The sequence below is a fragment of the Calonectris borealis genome, chromosome 3 (assembly GCF_964195595.1).
Source record: "Calonectris borealis chromosome 3, bCalBor7.hap1.2, whole genome shotgun sequence".
Classification (NCBI taxonomy): Eukaryota; Metazoa; Chordata; class Aves; order Procellariiformes; family Procellariidae; genus Calonectris; species Calonectris borealis.
In genome coordinates, this window is record NC_134314.1 from 94041475 (window position 1) to 94059485 (window position 18011).

The 18011-nt window shown below is 55.8% G+C and overlaps 1 protein-coding gene across 1 annotated transcript; it reads left to right on the forward strand.

Moving 5' to 3' along the window:
- The first annotated feature begins 7673 nt into the window (after nt 1-7673).
- On the forward strand, nt 7674-17482 carry TMEM151B (transmembrane protein 151B). The gene is made up of 2 exons (XM_075147923.1): nt 7674-7766; nt 14847-17482. Exons 1-2 carry the CDS (start codon nt 7674-7676, stop codon nt 16281-16283), a joined length of 1530 nt encoding a protein of 509 aa, XP_075004024.1. The 3' UTR covers nt 16284-17482.
- The last annotated feature ends 529 nt before the right edge of the window (nt 17483-18011 follow it).

Sequence of the window (18011 nt, forward strand, 5' to 3'; positions counted from 1 at the left end):
GAGAGCTTTTCTGGCTGGCCATGCGGGTTTTGGACTTACATTATTTTCAGAAGCTTTAAATACAGAGAGTTATAAATATACATATGCATATACACATACACATACACGTGCATATATATTATATATATAAAAATGTATTGGCAGGTAGTGGTGGAGGGAGCAAAAACATTTAAATATAATATGAGGCCAATCTTGATGTTCTGACTTGCTTTTGAGGATTTTAAAACTGAAACTCTAATTCTGGGTCCTCTCCAGTCCCCTTTAAGATGTGTCACTTAAAATGGTTAAAATTGCAGGGAAAAAATAAAGAGACAGGGACCGATTCCCACTAGAGGTCAGTGTCAGCACACGCCACTCGAAGCCACGCAGAGCTACTCAAAATAACCCCTCCAGCAAGAAACTCGGCTCAGAAAGGCTCTCCCACCCCGCTGCGCTCCCAGGAGCATCGGGGCAGAGCCTAGGCATGGGAAGGACTCCCCAGGCGACCTGTGACCCCCGGTACTGTCCCTGATAATGTCCTGTCCCCAAGCACTGCCCTCTGATTTCCGAAGTGAAACCCAGCTCTCTGCACCCGACTTCTTGCACCCAACCTCTGCCCATATCAGTTGCAGCCCGGGCCTGGCACCAGTGTCTTCTCCACTGTTCCTTGAGCTGTTAACTGGGTGAGATAAGTGAGATGAGGCTGAGAGAGATGGAGGAAGGGAGTTTATGTCCAGTCTGTGTCTGGTCTGAGGAAAAATAATGGTACTTTAATTGCCAGCTGTGGTCCTCTGCCGTGTTTAAGCAACATAGGTTACCTGAAATTATTAAAAGCAGTTATTGCCATAGTAATTCACACTAAGCAATGTGACCGGTGTTGGATTCTCTCCATGCAGACAGTCCGCCGCACAGCTTTGGTCCCACACGAGCACTGGGCTGCCCCGTTTCCTGGGGATGCAGCCCTTTCCCCCGTCCCCAGCAGCAGGAGTCCTGAGCCCAGCAGAAAGGTGCTAGCCCCTCATCTGAGAAAGCTCCCACTGCATTTTCCACACCAGAGATGTCTCTGGGCACCCCGAGCAGTACCCCAGACCTCCGCCCGGGACTCCAGCTCCAGCTCAGAGAGCTCAGCCCAGAAGCCACGTGCGCTGGGCTCTTGGCTGGGAGCAGAGGCCCCGGGAGAGTGATAAAAGCCGCAGGAAAGACAACAGGCTCTCTCCTCCGACTGCTGTTCCATATATCTGACAGCAAATCAGCTCTGTAGTGCACCAAACTGGGTCACTTCACTTTCTGGCCTAACAGAGTAAAGCAGGAACATGAATTTTCAAGATTCAATGCCCAGAAGCGAGGCTGAGATTTCTAACAGACCAGTGCAAAGCAGGTCCTCCTCAGGTACCCATTTTCTGGGGTAATGAGCCCAGAAAACGCTGGTTGCCCTCTTGTGGTAAGTCTGGCTGAAATCACAGGGTCACTTTGACTCTCTCCAAGGATGCCGCTCCGGGCACTTGCTTGCTTTTGCAGTAAGGGATTATTTCCAGTTGGAGGTTTCCTCCTTGCAGTCGTGTTGGATGCCTCTCATCCTTCTGCTGTGCACTCCCGTCATGTTACGGGATCCATCGCACCAATACGGCGACACAACCCGGAGCAGAACAGGTTTGTCTACATGTGGGAGGTGGTCGGCAAGCGGCCCAGCTAATGCTCTCCCTGAGAAGGACACACGATTCTCACTGTCGCCCAGAGTCCCGTGGTGGACAGGGCAGTTTCTAGCTCCTTCTGTCCTTCACTGTGTGTATACATGTGTATGATGTGTAGGAAGTCGTACAAGGAGGATCAATTAATTCTTTGAGTGGGGATCACACCTAACTCACCCCGCTCTCAGCCACAGCATTCACTTCCACAAACAGAATGTGATTGATATAAAGATGCGCTAAAAATCCTCAAGCTTACAAAGGGAATGAACAAAACCCCCAGATATTTTAACAAAATTCCATTCTAAATTAGATCCTCCTTGTGTAACTCCTGTCAGCTCAGTGGCTGCAGCAGCAATGCTCTCTGCTCACATCTGGGCAAATGCATGGCTGATAAGGCCTCGGTATGTATTTATTTATGTGTGTGTGCATGCAGCTGTGTGTGCTCAGAGCTCTCCCAAAGGAGGTGGCAGATGTGGTTACGAATGGGGAGGGGATGGCAGATGGTCTTGGAGAACTGATAATAAAACCATGCTTAAATAGGCGGTGAAACTGTGCCCTAGGTGAGAAATCTCGTCACCTGGGGCTCCCTTTATAGCTAGTGGAGAGACAAACTCACTTCCAGAGGGCGGCTCTGATAACCTCTGTCAGGCCACACCGCTTTAACGAAGAGAGCTCCTCCCTGCCCGCTGAATAGCTGTGGAAGGCAGTGCTCCGTGGCCGGGCTATCATTTATTCATGACTCTCTAAGCACAGTTTACCCGGCAGGGACTATCCAAGGCAGAACAAAAACCTCAGCTCCCCCAACCACCCCTCAGCTCACCTTGCCAGGGAGCGCAGGATGGATGCTGCCAACGCTGCATCCCGGGCGTCAGCATCACCACACTGGACCTGATGGCCGTTAGGAAGGAGGTTGGGTTAACTTTCGATTTTGAGTTGCTTCTGCTTGAGTTCCTTCCCGCTTCACCTCAGCCCCTCACTGCAGCCCTGCAGCCCCCCGCTAGCCCAGTCCTCACCTCCTAACAGTGCTCCGAGTGGCTTCTCTGCTGGTCCCTAGCAAGCTGCGCAGTGCTGCCAGAGGTATTACTCATGCAAGCTCGGCTCTGCTCTCAGGAGAGTTAAACCTCCCAGCTGCCAGACTGAATTAGAGCTTGTGTCTCTCCACACTTGCATCAGAGTGATTTGGGAACAGGCCTGGTGAAGCCACACTACTGTAAGCAAGTGAGGAGCCCAGGCAGGGGTTAGGAGAGAGGGGTGAGCAGGATGGCTGGCTCAGGGTGGCGGGGAGGGGAGGTGGGGGTGAGCAGGCTGTTTGAAATATTCAGGTGCTGAGCAGGAGCACAGGGCACACAGAGGGCAGGTGGCCATCCCCTGGGATGGAGGAGCCCCAGTGCCATGATTAAGTGATGAATGGGTCCGTGTTGCCCAGGTAACAGCTGCTCCAGGTGCACTGAAGTTGGGATGGCAGCCATTCCCCAGGACATTGTCCTCGCCATCAGCCCCGGCCCGTGTGATCGCCCCTAAGTAATGCAGACAGTTGTGCAGTGGGCTTTTAGCTCCTTTCCCAGAACGGCCTCATCTCACCCACCTGCCTGGGTCCGTAGGGAGAGGTGGGTGAAGGGGGGATGCTTCCCCAGACCAGGATGTCTCAGCTCCAACCGCTCAGCACATGGAAGGCAAATTGCAACAGAAACCTCTTTTCTGCTTTGAGGCAGGTGACTCCTCATACTGTAAGTAGGGATAGGCTAAATTCTCTGAGACATTTGTTTCCATGCCTTATACTTTTCTGGGGGTGATGGGCCAAAAAGCTCAGGCAGAACAAAACATTTGCCAGGGGAGGATTTGGCTCAGTTTCCAGGCACTTGGGGTGGTCACCACTGCTCCGGAGTTATATCGGACAAGATGTCCTGAGGACTGTCAAACAGCATCTGGGCAGCTCTGAATCCGCTTTTCATTTCTAGGGGGGATGTGAGGGAGGGCCCTGGGTATCCTGCTGGGGTGCTGCAGAGAGGAAAGCAATTTAACCCGAGCCAGAAACCTCTGCAGAGCCTCACAAATAATTGTGCTGATGAAGAAATAGACTCTCATGGGGCTGGATGGAAAATAAGCAAACAGCACACAGGCAGCCTGTTGGGGAAGGATCAGAGCAGGGATCAAAGAGTTTCCAACAACAGCAATTCCCATCTGTGAAATACACCCCAGAGCATGAGCTACAAACCCACCTACTTCACGAGGTTTCAGACTTTGCACATTTGTGGACCGCTGGCAACTTGCCCATGGAGATGTGGACCCCTGTCTAGTGATGCTGAACAGAAACTAGTTCCCCAGTCACAAATTAGTGACCTCTACGGGTTTCCTTCCCACAATAAAAAAGGGCACACCTGGATCTCCTCCCAGCAGATATGAAGTCTGAGTGTAGCAGAGGAAAACATAACTAATGGAATAGATTTCCTTGAGGACAATGATTGCAGAGGTAAATGCATCTGCGCAGTCAACACTGCCGACCAGCAATGGCAAAGGGATGTTGTTTAACTGGAGCAAGAGGCACGTTCCTTCACCCACACTCCCCTTGTGGCATTAATGAGGAGTAATTTAATTGGAGCTACGCATTCTGGAAGGCTCAGGCAGCCAGCACAAAATATCCTTGAAATTTCTAAATTTAATAGGCATTAGTTTCCGAGCTTAGAAAATCTTGCATCCTAACATGAGGGGATTCTCTGCTGCACATCTTCTTAAGAGACAAAAAGCAGAAGACTGCTAGGAATCATTGATTGCTTTGGAACAAAAGACTAAGTTTTGATCACATTTGGCCTGTTGGACAAAAGAAAGCTAAATCCAATGTTTTATATATATATATACACGATGCGGCAAAATCCAATTTTATATTTAGGCTACAATTATCAGCACAAGGATAGGTATCTATGGTCATCTGGTTTAAAATGCAGCCTCTGTCAAAATTTTTCCAGAAATTAAATGCAAACTTACTGCATGGGTAACAACTAAAAACATATTTAACCAGGAGTGAAAAGGCTATTTTCTGTAACTATCAGAGGCAGAAGTGTGAGACCTTTTCTGACGTGATGCATTATGGAAGGTGAACGAATACTGCTAATATGACCTAGTGCTTTATGTCTGCTTGGAACATGTGTTATGAATGTCTCTGCAGGGTGGCAGATACAGGATATCTGGAGAACAAACCTATTGATATCCCAGTAAGGGCACCACCTCTACTTCAGTTGCCACGTCTTCTCAAAAGCTGCTTCTTTCAACCATTTTGTCACATCAGAAATGCCACCGTACCAGAAATGTCCCGCTCTCCAACATGATCTTCCAGTAGAGCATCCCGAAACCTACACGAATAACTGGGGGGATTCTCACCTATTAAAGCAAAGATATTTTTGTCTCTTGCCCTCAAGAAAAGAAGGGTTGAGTAGTTAGGGCAGTGTGTTATAATTAGGACTGCTGGGTTCTCCCTCTGATGGTGACACAGAACACAACCTTAGATGTTGGCAATCTTGCTTCAGCTTCCAAAAGGCCTATGTATTATATAGCCTTATTTCTCCCATTCCCCAGGGGGTCCTGTGCTTTTTGTAACACGTTATCAGCCATGCCCTCGGGTTCCTATCCAAGGGTCGAAACCTGCCACGTGCCTGTTTCCTGCAGAAAATGGCTGAGAACTTGTACAACTTCAGTTCAGATGGAGCAGGGTACAGGACTTCTTTGTGACTTCTCAGCTCAAAAATAGCATAGCCGGTGATGTTTTGGCAGCGTTGTCTCCAAGACACAGAAAACACGCTGCCAGGACCAACATCCAGGATGCCTGATACAAAAAACCCTATATCTGGCTCACCAGTAGCTGCTGAATCTACCGGTGGAAGATAAATTGCAGGGCTCTGTGTGGGTGGCTCCATAGGGAGACAGCAGCCCGCTTCCCAAGGGTTAGTCCTAGTGGATAACAAGCCCAAAATGGGCACACTGAAGGAAGCTGCTCCTTGAGTCTGTGGGTGTGCTGTGGAACTCCTTGCCACAGAATGCCTGCAGCATCTACAAGTCCAAAGTTAACACAAATTCAAAAGTGAATGGACAAATTCCCTGGAGAAAAAGCCACCATGGACTATTAAATGCAAAGACATAAACTCGTATCACCTTTTTTTCCCCTCCACCCTTCTGCTTTGCTCTTTTTGGGTGACATTCCTGTCGTTGAGAGAAAACCAGAGCTGTTCTTGGAGCGTGATCATCCCACAGGCGCCTTTTGGTCCAGTTGAGGTCACTTCCTCCAGGAGTCCCTAGCACTATAAAAAGCAGAAATGCGTATATATATGCAAATTATTTGCAACTGTCTATTAGTGTGCATACAATAGCATACAGTGCTGCTACAGAAATCCTGGCAGCTCTGGGCTTGTGCCTCCTTGCATTGCTCTGCGATGGTACACAGGCACGCTGGTGAGCTCTCTTTGGAGGCATGGGATCCATCACATGAGGATGGGTCTGAAACCCGCGAGAGCCAAAATCTGCCTAGAGGATCGGGCAGGGGGTGCCTGAGCGGTAGGCAGCGAAATTCAGAGCAGGCTGCTCCTGCTTGCTGCTGTTCCCATGGAAACAGGGGAAAGGCGAGAGGAAACGCATCCCCGGCCTCTTCTGAGATGAGCTCCTTCAGCAGCACCCCCGTCTGCCACACCTATTCACGTAGGAAGCAGTGGCTGGCAATTGCCCTCGGATGCGTCTTCTTGATCGAGACCACCGGGCCTGCGGACCATTCCTTCCCCATCCCAGGCAACAGAGTGGGCAAGAGCACACCACTCATCCCAACCGCAAGGCTCAGCCTCAGAGCTCAGAAAAAGTGAAGCAATTTCCAGCAAATTCTGCAGCTTACGCTTTTCCCCAGTTTGAATCTGGGGAAGCACCTGCAGGGACACCTGCTTTCTCAAGACTGTCAAGGAAGCTGGGCTCTACTGGCAATATCTGGACCTAGATGAGTCTGGACCCTTCCTGAGCTCTGTGTGTGTGTCCCCTGAGGATGCTACTGTGAGTTTAGATGGAGGGTCTGAAGAGACTTTCCCACTCATCCCTGCAACCAAGCAGGTTAGGTCTGTGGGTGAAACATGCTGCAGTAAGCTCTGTGATAGCTAACTGAGCATCCTTGGGCCTGGTGGAGATCATGGCAGCGAAGACACTGCCTGACCTAAGGTTTTCCCCTGAGTGCTGGCATTAGTGCTGAGGGTCAACCTTACCCCCCAGACCAGCTGGGGCTGCCCACGGATTAGAAAAACACAGCTGGAGCTCACGCAAAGCGCTCCTGGTCCTCCGAGCTCTCCCACTTCATCCCGAGGGACCCCTCACCTCCCCATCAGGCAGCCCGTCCGGGGCCGAAGCCTGCCCGGCTGCCCCGGCCAGACTGATGCCCCCTCGGTGGGGCTGGGAGCGGGACCACTCCCCGGCAGCGCCCGGACGGCAGCTCCGCTCCCGGTGGGGCTCCTGAGGGGCGGCCGCACCGGGCTCCCTGCCTGCCTGCCTGCCTGCCGCTGGCGCTTCAAGGTCACCCGCCGCCCCGCTCGGGGAGAACGCGGATCCCGCCGCGCCCCCATCCCATCCCATCCCATCCCATCCCATCCCATCCCATCCCATCCCATCCCATCCCATCCCATCCCATCCCACCCCCATCCCCGTCCCATCCCATCCCATCCCCATCCCCATCCCCATCCCATCCCCATCCCGTCCCCCCCGCCTCCGCCGCGGCCCTCCCACCGCGGCTCTGCCCGCCCTCCGCCGCGCCGGGCGCGGGCGCGGGAGCGGCGCTGCGCTGCGGCGGGGCCGGGGGCCGGGGGCCGGCGGGCGGCGAGCGCTGCCGCCGTGCCGCGGCTGGGGGCCATGCCGCCGCGCCGCCCGCCCGCCGCGCCGCCCCGCCGCCCGCCCGGCGACCGGCGAGGCAGCGCCCGGCGGCGGGCGGGATAATGCGGCTGCCCAGCCCGCAGGCACCGCCAGCGGGGCGCCCCCGCCGCCGCCGCCGCCATGTCCCCCCCGGCCTCGGCGGCCGCCGCCAGCGAGGGAGGCAGCAGCACGCCGGTGCCTCCGGAGGAGGAGGCGGAGGGGGCCCGAGAGGAGGTGAGGAGAGCGGCCGCCCCCCCGCCCGGGGCTGCCCCCAACCACCCTCCCTCCCCGCCCGCTTTGCATGGCGCGCTCATTGACCGCCCCGCCGCGGGCCGGGACGGGCTTTGCCCGCACAGGTACGGACCCCCTCGTCGGGAGCCCCTCTCCCCTCCTCCGGCCCCGGGGCTGCGGTGCGGGCCGGCGGGGCGGGGGGGCGAGAAAACCCGCCGGCCGGTGCCCGCCGCCGGCAGGCTGCCTGTCCCCGTCGCTCGCCCGTCACCTCGGGCTCGCCGCGGTGCCGCCGGAGCCGGACGGGGCACAGCAGCCAGCGCCGTCCGGAGACGGGGCCAGGGCCGGGGGTGACTGGGGTGTAGGAGGAAGGGAGAGAATCACAAAAGAGAAGCGCGGGGCGCTGCTTGGGCTTACTGCAACGGGAAGAGGTTGTTATGCCTGGGAGAAATGGGATATGGAGACCCCCCTGCCTGCGCTCTGGCTTAGGGGGTGCCAGGAGGTAGCGCAGCTGCCTGGGTCACTGAGAGGGAAGACACGGCAGGCAGCAGGGGAGAGGGCTTGGGGACGTGCTGAATCCTGGGGCTGTCGCTGGAGGCTGCTCTCAGCTGGAGGTAGGCTGGGGAGAGCAGAAGGTGCAGGCTAGGGCAGGCCAGGTACCAGCACAGCCTTGCCTCAGGTATGCTGCAGTCCCTCCCCAGCTGATGACTTCTCTAGTGTCCAGGCAGCAGACGCCAAAAAGGGTCAGGAGCAGGGTGCTCTGTGCATAGGGAGCAGCACGGGGAAGCAGGTGTGTGAGCCCCTTTGTTTGCCCCCACAGATCCTGCTTGCAGCTTGAGCTTCCCAAGAGGAGGGAAAGCAACCGCACTGACTAGCAAGACCCACCTTATGCTATGGGGCTGGCGGCCCATGGAGGGCAGCTAGGCAGCATAGGAAGGGCAGCGTTCTCCTGGCGTGATGGGTTCTCTCGCTGGTGAGACCACAGCTCAAAGGGCAGCTTGGGGGGTTGCTTGGAAGCTGGCGCATCACTCGTCCTCTGCTGTTGAGGAGCTGCGGTTAGCAAGTGCTGCATATTCCTGGTATTCTCTGCCTCCTTAGGAAGAACATGCATGCCCTTACACAGTTATTCTATATATACAGACTTATATTTAGATATAAATAATCGCGGGAGAGGAATGCTGAAGTTCAAGGACTGGGAAGCTGCACAAATACCGTGTACTCTGCTCTGCGGCTGTTCCTCTATTCCTGCTTCCATTCAGCAACCCCTGGGGCCGTGAGCCCAGGCTCTCCAAACAGATTCTGACCCGTAAAACTAAATCGTGAGGCTCCTTTTTAGCGTGAGGACATGCTTGTGCCATGCTGGGACATGGTCTTTTGCCCCCGGTGCCCTGGCAGTGCTGGTGCTACGTTCAAGAGAGCACAGTGGCTTTTGAGAGGTGCCGGAGCAAGAGCCGGTTTGGATGAAAGAAGCGTAGCAGGGGCAATGCCCGGGTGAGTTTTCCTCGCCTACAGTGTCCCCTGCCTCACGGGGATTACGAGAAGATCGTCTGGGATTTGATTGCTCCGCGGTGGCTGCCAACTAGGGTGTCAGTATAATCTTACCCCGTGGGAGCAGGCAAAAGGGCTGCAGCCCGTGACCTGCACTGTTTAGGCTAAGGGCACGCTTCCCGCGGCCAGAAGCTATCACAGACTTGCATGAAGCAGCTGGTGGAGGAGAGGGAAGCTGCAGTCTCTCCTGACGGTGCCATGCTTGCTGGTGTCTCATCTGATGCAATGAGGAGAGACCTTAGTGGGGAGCTTGGATTCATGGACTGATCTAGGGCAATCCTCTTGTCTTCAGAAATATCGGGAGGGGAGGATGTTCCTGCTCCCCTATAGGCCTTACCGGCAGCGTGATGTCCTCATTTCCATCAGGACCAAGTGCTACTGCCAGCATTGCTGAGCGTCCCGGGAATGTGGCTGAATCCCACCTGTAAGGGTCCATTGGCCAGGGCTGGAAGGGAGCCAGAGGAGGTGTCTGAGGACTGGCAGATGGGAAATGAGCTCTGTCCTGTTTGAAGGTGCCTCATCTTGATGTGTCTTGGGTCACTGTACCTCGGAGCCATGCAGAACTTCAGGTGCTGCTCAGCTTGTCCCAGCAAGGCAAGTAGCAAGAGCTACTGGCCAGAGCTGGCTGTAGCAGGCTGGCTGAGCCTTGTTCCCTGTTGGCATCACATGCGTACACCAACACTTAATGGTGGTGAGCTGAGTCTCACTCAGCAATGCATTTCCACCTTGGAGGGTATGAAATGCCAAGGGACAAGCTCTTCAGCCTGGGAACAAGCGAAAAAATGTCCTTGTCCTGCTGCTCAGGTAGGATCCGATGGAGGGAACCAGTCTTCCACCAAGTTGCTGTGTAAAATGGAGACCTTGGTACTGTTGCAGGAGCTGACTGCTGGCAGGGTTCCCTGGCTCCTAGATGCTCAGCCTTCCCCTTTCCTCTGCAGTTGGCAACGCTGCCAGCCTGGGGCTCAGCCAGCTCTTTCTTCTAAGCAGGTAGTTCCTGAAGTGGTAGGCATGTGGGGTGTGATGTGGGGGTTTGCTGGGACCATCCTGACCAGGAGTTGCCGATGTCTGTCCGGAGCCTTGGAAGACGGTGACAGTTCCTAGAAATGACTGGATCCTCCCCACCTGCCTTGTTCTGGGGATTTGAGGTCAAAGGGAACAGGGCTTATTCATTTGTTGCATGATGTAAGCAAATCAGTAGGGCAGAGCCATGGAAACTGATGCTCAGGAGTCCCACTGGAGTCCCCTGCAAGCTGCTGCCACAGCCTGGCACCCAGGAGCTACCTGGGCCTTCAGGCTGCTACTCTGGGGCTTTTGATGTGTTTTTTCAGCCCCGTAGAGGGCTGTCTCTAGGATACCTAACGCTGTGAACCCCGGGGCATCTTGTAAAGGGCTTAGTGTTCTGGGGGTGAATTGGAGATTTCAGGCTGGTCTCTGCAGGGAGAAGCAGGTGAGAGGTACGGGAGGTGAGGGCATGGGAACACTTGTTAAATGGAGCAACAGCAAATGGGGCCAGGGATAGGCTGTTTCAGAGAGGAGCTTTGTAGACCTTGAAGGATTTCTGGAGTTGTTTAGTGTTCAAAGTTGCAGGGTCAAGGTTGTATGGGTGACGAAGCTATTTTGGCCCATGTGCTTGGCCACTGGGGCTCTGGGCAGGTTTATCCCCTCGAGGCTTTTTTGAGAAGAGGATTCCCCTGATCTCAAAGGAGTTTAATGCTAATAGCGATGGGGGCACTCTCTTCTACTGTCTCTGCCCTGTGCGTTGTAGGCATCTCCATTTGCTTCTCGGCTGCTTGTAAGTCATCCCCTCCATCCCTTCCCGTCCATCTCAGAGCAGCAGCTGCAGGTGTGGGACTCCATCTCCTTTCACCTCAGGGGCAACGTCAGAAGCAAAAGCTATGTATGAGGGAGGGGAGGCTGTAGCAACACTCTACCCCTTGCCCTTCCCAATGTGTCTTACAGTTAGCGCCCAGGAGCCTGGTAAGGCTTGTCCCATGTGTTCTACATGGTGAACTGAAGCACAGAGAAGGGAAGTGACTGGGGTCCCACAAAGGGGTTGGCCAAGCCGTGGCTGGACCAGTTCTGCCCTCTAGCACTGCAGAGATGTTTAGGTGCACCTGCAATAGCAGATTTGCTTACCACTCTCCAGTGCTCAAGCCTGAGCAATGGGGGAGGCTGCCGGTGATGGAGAGAAACCCTGTTTGCAGTGAAGTAGGGCAAGCCTTTCGCCTCGTTCCATCAGACTGCAGCGGGCAGATGACGATGGCATTTATATCAGAGCCTGCTCTCCTCTCAGTGACACTGTTCTGGGACAGAAAGGATTTCCCTTTCCCCAGCCTTTTCATCTGCATGTTTGCTGTGCTGGACTTCTCCAAGGCTGGTTAAGAGCTCGAAGATGCAACCTTATTCAGCTGCTTCTGCAGGGGGAAGCTGCGGAGCTGGTTGTTTGCTCCTGTGAGCCCTTTGCAGCCCAGGAGAGGAGCAGGGATGCTGCAGTTCCTACTGGGATTAAACTCTGCAGCTGGCTCCTCCTCCGTCTCTGCTGTGGTTGTATCCCCTGTCATTGGCACTTGATCAGCTTTCAGAAACCCCACCAGCACAGCTGATGTGTGTATGTTTTACCTCAAAAACCTAGGCCAAAACTGGGTTGTAAACAGTTTACAGCAGGGGTTAGCGTGACCCTGTAAAAGCGCTGCAGTATCTAAATGCTGCGTAGTCCTAGGAGGAGACTAATGCGTGGACTAGAGCCCTGCTAACACAGTTCCTGGAACCAAGCCTGGGCTGCATCGCACTCCCTGCCGCCCTGCCCCGGGTGGGTAACCGCAGCGGGGCTTGCCTGCATCTCCGCAGGGCGACAGCCGGCATCACGCTTCTCCTGAGCAGGACGATGCAGGCAGTGCGGGGTGTGAGGGGCTGGGGAGCAACTGGGAGGGGGAATTTGCTTTTCCAAGATGGACCTGGCCAAATACCTGCCTCCCTGGTGCCCCTTCCCCAACTTGTCAAATGAGTGAGCTGAATGCTTTGCTTTATTCCTTGAGCTCCATTTTCAGATCCCCCCCCCAAACAAGGCACTGTTTCTGTGCAAGCCTTCTAATCCCACAGACACCCCTGGGTTAGCGTGTGCCTTGCATCTCCTGCTCAGACCCCCTGTGCTCCTCCTGCGGCTGAGCAGTCCCCTTAGAGCCTCACAGCCAGGGCTGCCGCTGCCGGGAAAGATTTGCAATGCAGGAGGCAGCTGTGGGAGAGGAAACCTTCAGCCGCCTGGGTAGTGGCACAGCAGTCCAGGCAGGAGAGCCGTGTTGCAGCCAAGCAAACTGCAGCGTGGATCTGGGCAGGGAGGGCACAGCTCAGGCAGCTCTGCCTGCTGGGTACCCCCCCTTCCTCTCCTTGCTCCTTTTTCTCTTTCCCGGGATTCCCTTCTTGCCCTGTGACCATGAGGCTGCCACAGTGAAGGGTCACGCTGGGAAGACTGGGGCACACAGGTGCCAGAGCTGCTGAGCAGAGCCGCCCCGTGCCCCTCGCTGTTACCTGCAGACCAGCTCTACCCCACCTGCCTTCCCTGGGCTCTGTGTCTCTGTCGCTGGCTCTTGCTCTCAGCTGGTTGCCCCAAAGTTCAGCGCTACTGGTGCTCGGGACCCCCACTGGGATGCGCCATCGTTCCCCTTGCCGCCCCTCTGGATGTGCCGCCTGCTCCGCGCATGGCAGGCTGGCTGCTGGGCGGGCGGGAAGGAAAGCTCCCTGTCTCCAGGAGAGAAACCTCTGTTGGAGATTTGGGCTGGATCCAGCCCTGCTAATTGCAGTGGCAGAAGTCCCACTGGCATGGGGTGGACCAGGCTTTGGCAAGGTGTAGGGGGGAAAGATTAGCATGTGGGACTCTAGGGGACTAAGCCAGGGCTGAGGGACTCTTCAGGGAGAGCAAGGGGGGTTTCTTAGAGGAAAGAAGAGGCCCAGATCTGTCCCTAGACCTGCCAGTGGCATTGTGACCTCTGGTTCCTGCTTTAATTTCCCTTTTCATGCAAGAGTGAAAGTGACCCCCCTGCTTTCTAGCAGCGTGAGCCCATTAAGCTCTTTGGGATCCTTGCATGAAAGACCTCTCCAGCCCAGTGTGCTCAGGAATGGAGGAGGGATGGGGCCAGGCTTGGACTTCACTGCCCTGAGTGGTGTTATTACAGCTGGTGTTAGCCCCTACAACGGTGGAGGTGAGCTCAGGAGCCGTGCTGCATGCACTTGGGGAGGAAGAGCAAAGCTGAAAGCCTCTTAGTGAGTTTAGTGGCATCTGCACATGGCTGGGGTTCTTGCACCCCTCTCTCAGGTCGCACCTTTGGAAATTGCTGGGTTGGATGGTATTTGTGCTGGATGAAGTCCTTTATGTAAGAAAGCAAATAACCTCTTTGCATGTTCTCCCTTTGAGTGTCAGGTCTCACTGACCAAGTGGATCAATACTTGAGACTTCAGGGTGTTGCAGAGAGTGACAGAGGTTTCCTTAAGTGGGTTTTTTTCCTGGGTCTTTGTGAAACCCTGCATGGTTCCTATGATGAGGGCACCAGTGCCATCTCTTTTAAAAGTGCTGTTGCTGAAGTCCTGCCCTTTCCTCACCATGAAAGACCTGAGAGCAGTTCTTCCAGAAGTGTGGGCTACCACAGCCAAATTCCAGTGCAGGCAGGGACATTTGCTGGCAGTCGTGTCCCACCGCTCGCCCTCCCTGCTGCTGCAGATCGGTAGGGTACTCTTCCAGCCTGAACACCTTTTAGGATGTTATTCCATATTCGCTTTCTCTCCCACCAGAGGCGGCTGCGTTTCAGTCACGGAAAAGTACTTTCCTGTTTGTGTGGTTTGTAAAGCACTTGAGGAGCACTTCAGAGCCTCTTGGGCTGCCAAGTGTTATGGTGGGAACCGCCATTACCAAACAGAGACCTTCCCAGCTGCAGAAGGTCTGTTTCTCCGCCTTACAGGCACCCCAGGCCGCTTGTGCTGCCCTGGTAGGAGAAATCTAAATGTTGCTGTCGGTCGTTAGTGGGAGAGGGGTCATTACTGGACTTGTGTGGGAGCGGTGAGGGGCGCGGTGGGATGAGCTGTGGTGAGGTGTTCCAGTGGGATGACCCATCAGTTAGAGCTGCCTGCTGGTGGGTTGGTGCAGAAGCTGAAGTATGTGGGGGAGATCCCCCAGCCTCCATCTTGCTGTGCTTCAATACCCCTCCCTGAGACGTGGCAGTGGTGGGGGTCACTCCTCATTGAAGAAGGGGGGTGAAGAAACCCAGTCCAGCTGGGCTCTGGCCATCTCCCGAGGAGGGGCAGGGCACCGCGAAGGGAAGCGGGAGTGACAGCTGCCCACACTGCGGGACTGTCATCCTGGGAGAGATCCCAGCCTCCAGCCTGCCCGCTGAGGCTAGGAGCCCTACACGGCATCTGCCGTTTTGTCCACGTTCACAGAGCTACAGGTGCCACCACGGCACCCTGCTGCCTGCTCCCCTTCCCCCTGCCGCTGCAGCCTACTGACTCCTCTCTTGTTTTCTCTCCCCTTCTCCCGGTCCCCCGGAGCAGCAGCGGCCGGTGAAGCAGTCTCTCAGCAAGTCCCTGTGCCGAGAGTCCCACTGGAAATGCCTGCTGCTGTCCCTCCTCATGTACGGCTGCATGGGAGCCATGACCTGGTGCCATGTCACCAAGGTGACCCGGCTGACCTTTGACAGCGCTTACAAGGGCAAGTCTATGATGTACCACGACAGCCCCTGTTCCAACGGCTACGTCTACATCCCCTTGGCCTTCCTGGTGATGCTCTACGTGGTGTACCTGGTGGAGTGCTGGCACTGCTACACCCGCAACGAGCTGCAGTACAAAGTGGATGTGGAGAGCGTGCACGAGCGCGTGCAGCGGATGCAGCAGGCGACCCCCTGCATCTGGTGGAAGGCCATCAGCTACCACTATGTCCGCAGGACCCGGCAGGTTACCCGCTACCGCAACGGGGACGCCTACACCACCACCCAAGTGTATCACGAGCGGGTCAACACCCACGTGGCAGAGGCCGAGTTTGATTATTCCAATTGTGGAGTTAAGGACATCTCCAAGGACCTCATTGACTTGGAGAGCTACCCGGCCACGCGACTCCGCTTCACCAAGTGTTTCAGCTTTGCCAACGTGGAGTCGGAGAACTCCTACTTGACCCAGCGGGCCCGCTTCTTCACAGAGAATGAGGGCCTAGATGACTACATGGAGGCCAGGGAGGGGATGCACCTCAAAAATGTGGACTTCAAGGAATACATGGTGGCCTTTTCCGACCCAGACAACCTACCTTGGTACGTATCCCACTATGTCTTCTGGGTGGCGGCTCTGCTGACCCTATCCTGGCCCCTGCGGGTGCTAAATGAGTACCGCACCTCCTACGTCCATTACCACGTGGAGAAACTCTTTGGGTTCGACTACGTGGCGGTGACGCCGGCCGAGGAGCGCTCCTTCTGCCGGAGGATGCCCCGCGTCAACACGGTGGACAGCACCGAGCTGGAATGGCACATCCGATCCAACCAGCAGCTGGTGCCCAGCTATTCGGAAGCGGTCCTGATGGACTTGGTGGGGCTCTCCAGCTGCACCAGCTACTCTGCTTGCCGGTACGGAGGCTACCGGCAGAACTGCGAGCGGTGCCACAGGACTATAAGCAGCTCCTCCATCTTCTCCCGCAGTGCCCTGAGCATCTGCAACGGCAGCCCCAGGATCCCCTTCAGCAGCAGCCGCTTCTCCCTGGGCCGCCTGTACGGCTCGCGACGCAGCTGCCTCTGGCAGAGCCGGAGTGGAAGCCTGAATGAGCAGAGCTGTCCCACCGAGCAGACCCGCCTCTCCAGCCAGGTGACTGTGGAGGAGGAAGACCCCCCTCCTTACCAGGATGCCCTCTACTTCCCCATCCTCATCGTGCACCGCAACGAAGGCTGCCTGAACCACGACCACCGTCATCTCCACCGCAACGGGTCCTGCGTGGAGACCTCACTGTGAAAGCAGAGGGCGGTGAGATCTCATTGTCTGTTGCCTGGCCCAAGCCAGAGCAGGATTTGGGGAGAGGAGCACAGGAGAGGGAGGTGGCCCAGGAGGACATCAAGATGGAGTGGACACGGCATCTCGTTCCGGCAGACAGCGAAAGCTCCCCCCGCCGTGGCTCTCCCCTCCCAGAAGGGTGAGAGCTGATGCTGCCCCTGACATGGCACAGAACCCTAGACTAACCACCACATGCAAAAAAAACCCCAAACAACCAAACCAACCCCAAAACCATAATTCACGGCATCAAGATCCAAAGGGGGGAATAAAAAGACAGGCCTGATGCAGGAAGGGGGGTGCTTTGGCTCCCAGCCCTGGCTCCAGGCTGGCTTGTGCTCCGAGGAACCAGCAGCCACCAGAAAGCGCCCTGCTGCACCTCTGCCCGCCCCACTGCCCACACTGCCCACGCTGGAGCGAGACCCCTCGCAGGGTGGAGGGGAACGGGCCCTTTGGGAGCAGCGTGTAACTGCCCAGGCCTAAAGGTCTGGGGCATCAAGGCACATGGAGCTGAGCGGCAGGTTAGAGCAAAGGCTGAAAGCCATGAATCCAGCTCTTCCCCTTCCCCCCGACCGTTCCCCACCCTCCCCACTCTTTTTTTTAGACCATGCTTCGACTGTTACTCTGTTCTCACTGCTGGGAATGGCACTGCCTCCAGAGGGTCCCAGGCTCAGCTCCTTATGAAGCCTCGGCACGCCAGCTCTGAGAGTCAGCATCCCCTAGGTAAAGGGCTTTCGGTTTGGGATTACAGCAGGCAGGCAGCACCGGGGACGGGATGAATGTGCAAACCCAGACGGAGCGGAGATCTGCAGCGCTACTGATCCGCTTGCTGGAGGAGGGCTCAGCTGGAAAGAGAAAACGGGAGGCCCTCAGTGAGCTGGGGAAGGGGGGGAGGATGGCACTGGGACAGGCATCGTGGTAATAGGCGGCGCGTCAAGAGGCTGGGGTCCCTTCCTGGCTTTGAAGTGTGTCCTAATCGGTTCAGACAAGCATCAAGGAAGGCTCTGGTAGGTTCAGCTGCAGTTCACCTATTGATAATAGAGCAGCAGGTTGGTGCATGTCTGCAAGAGTGAATTTTGCATGAGATCAGGCTGGGCGCTGGCTGCAGACTCTGAGCTGCAGGCTCCTGGGAGCCTGATTTTGGCAGAGAGCTCTGAGGGGCTGGGAGGGAGAAATGCAAAAGCACGCTGGAGCGTCAGGAACCTGGGCTGGGGAAGTGAGGAGCAAAGGGATTCCCCTTCTGTGGGGCCCCACCGTGGGTGCAGGACTTGCAGCTGGGAGGCAGGGAGGCGTCTGCCGTGAAGGATGCTCTGCAGAACAGAGGCAGAGGATACGTTACAGGGGAACCTGCTTAAAACCACGTGGTTTGCACTACAGAGGTTTTTGCAGAGAGGTGTCAGGCTGTGAGACCTGACAGGTGGCTTCTGTGTAGCCCATCAGCCCCTGGGTCCCTCTGCCTTGCTCTTGTCAGGGCAGGTTGGCCTGCTCTGAGCTCTGTGTTGCCCCTTCTATCCTGCTGGAAGGGAACCCGGTGACGTTGGGCAAGGAACCTTCATGCCACTGAAGCTGCTCAGTGGCTGCAGCATGCAAGCACCCAGCCTTTTCGTCTCCATCAACATATTCCCCAGATCTCTCATGTCCCTCTTCTCAGAAAAGCTGTCTCCTTTTCAGTCAGCTCTTTGGGGGAGTGCA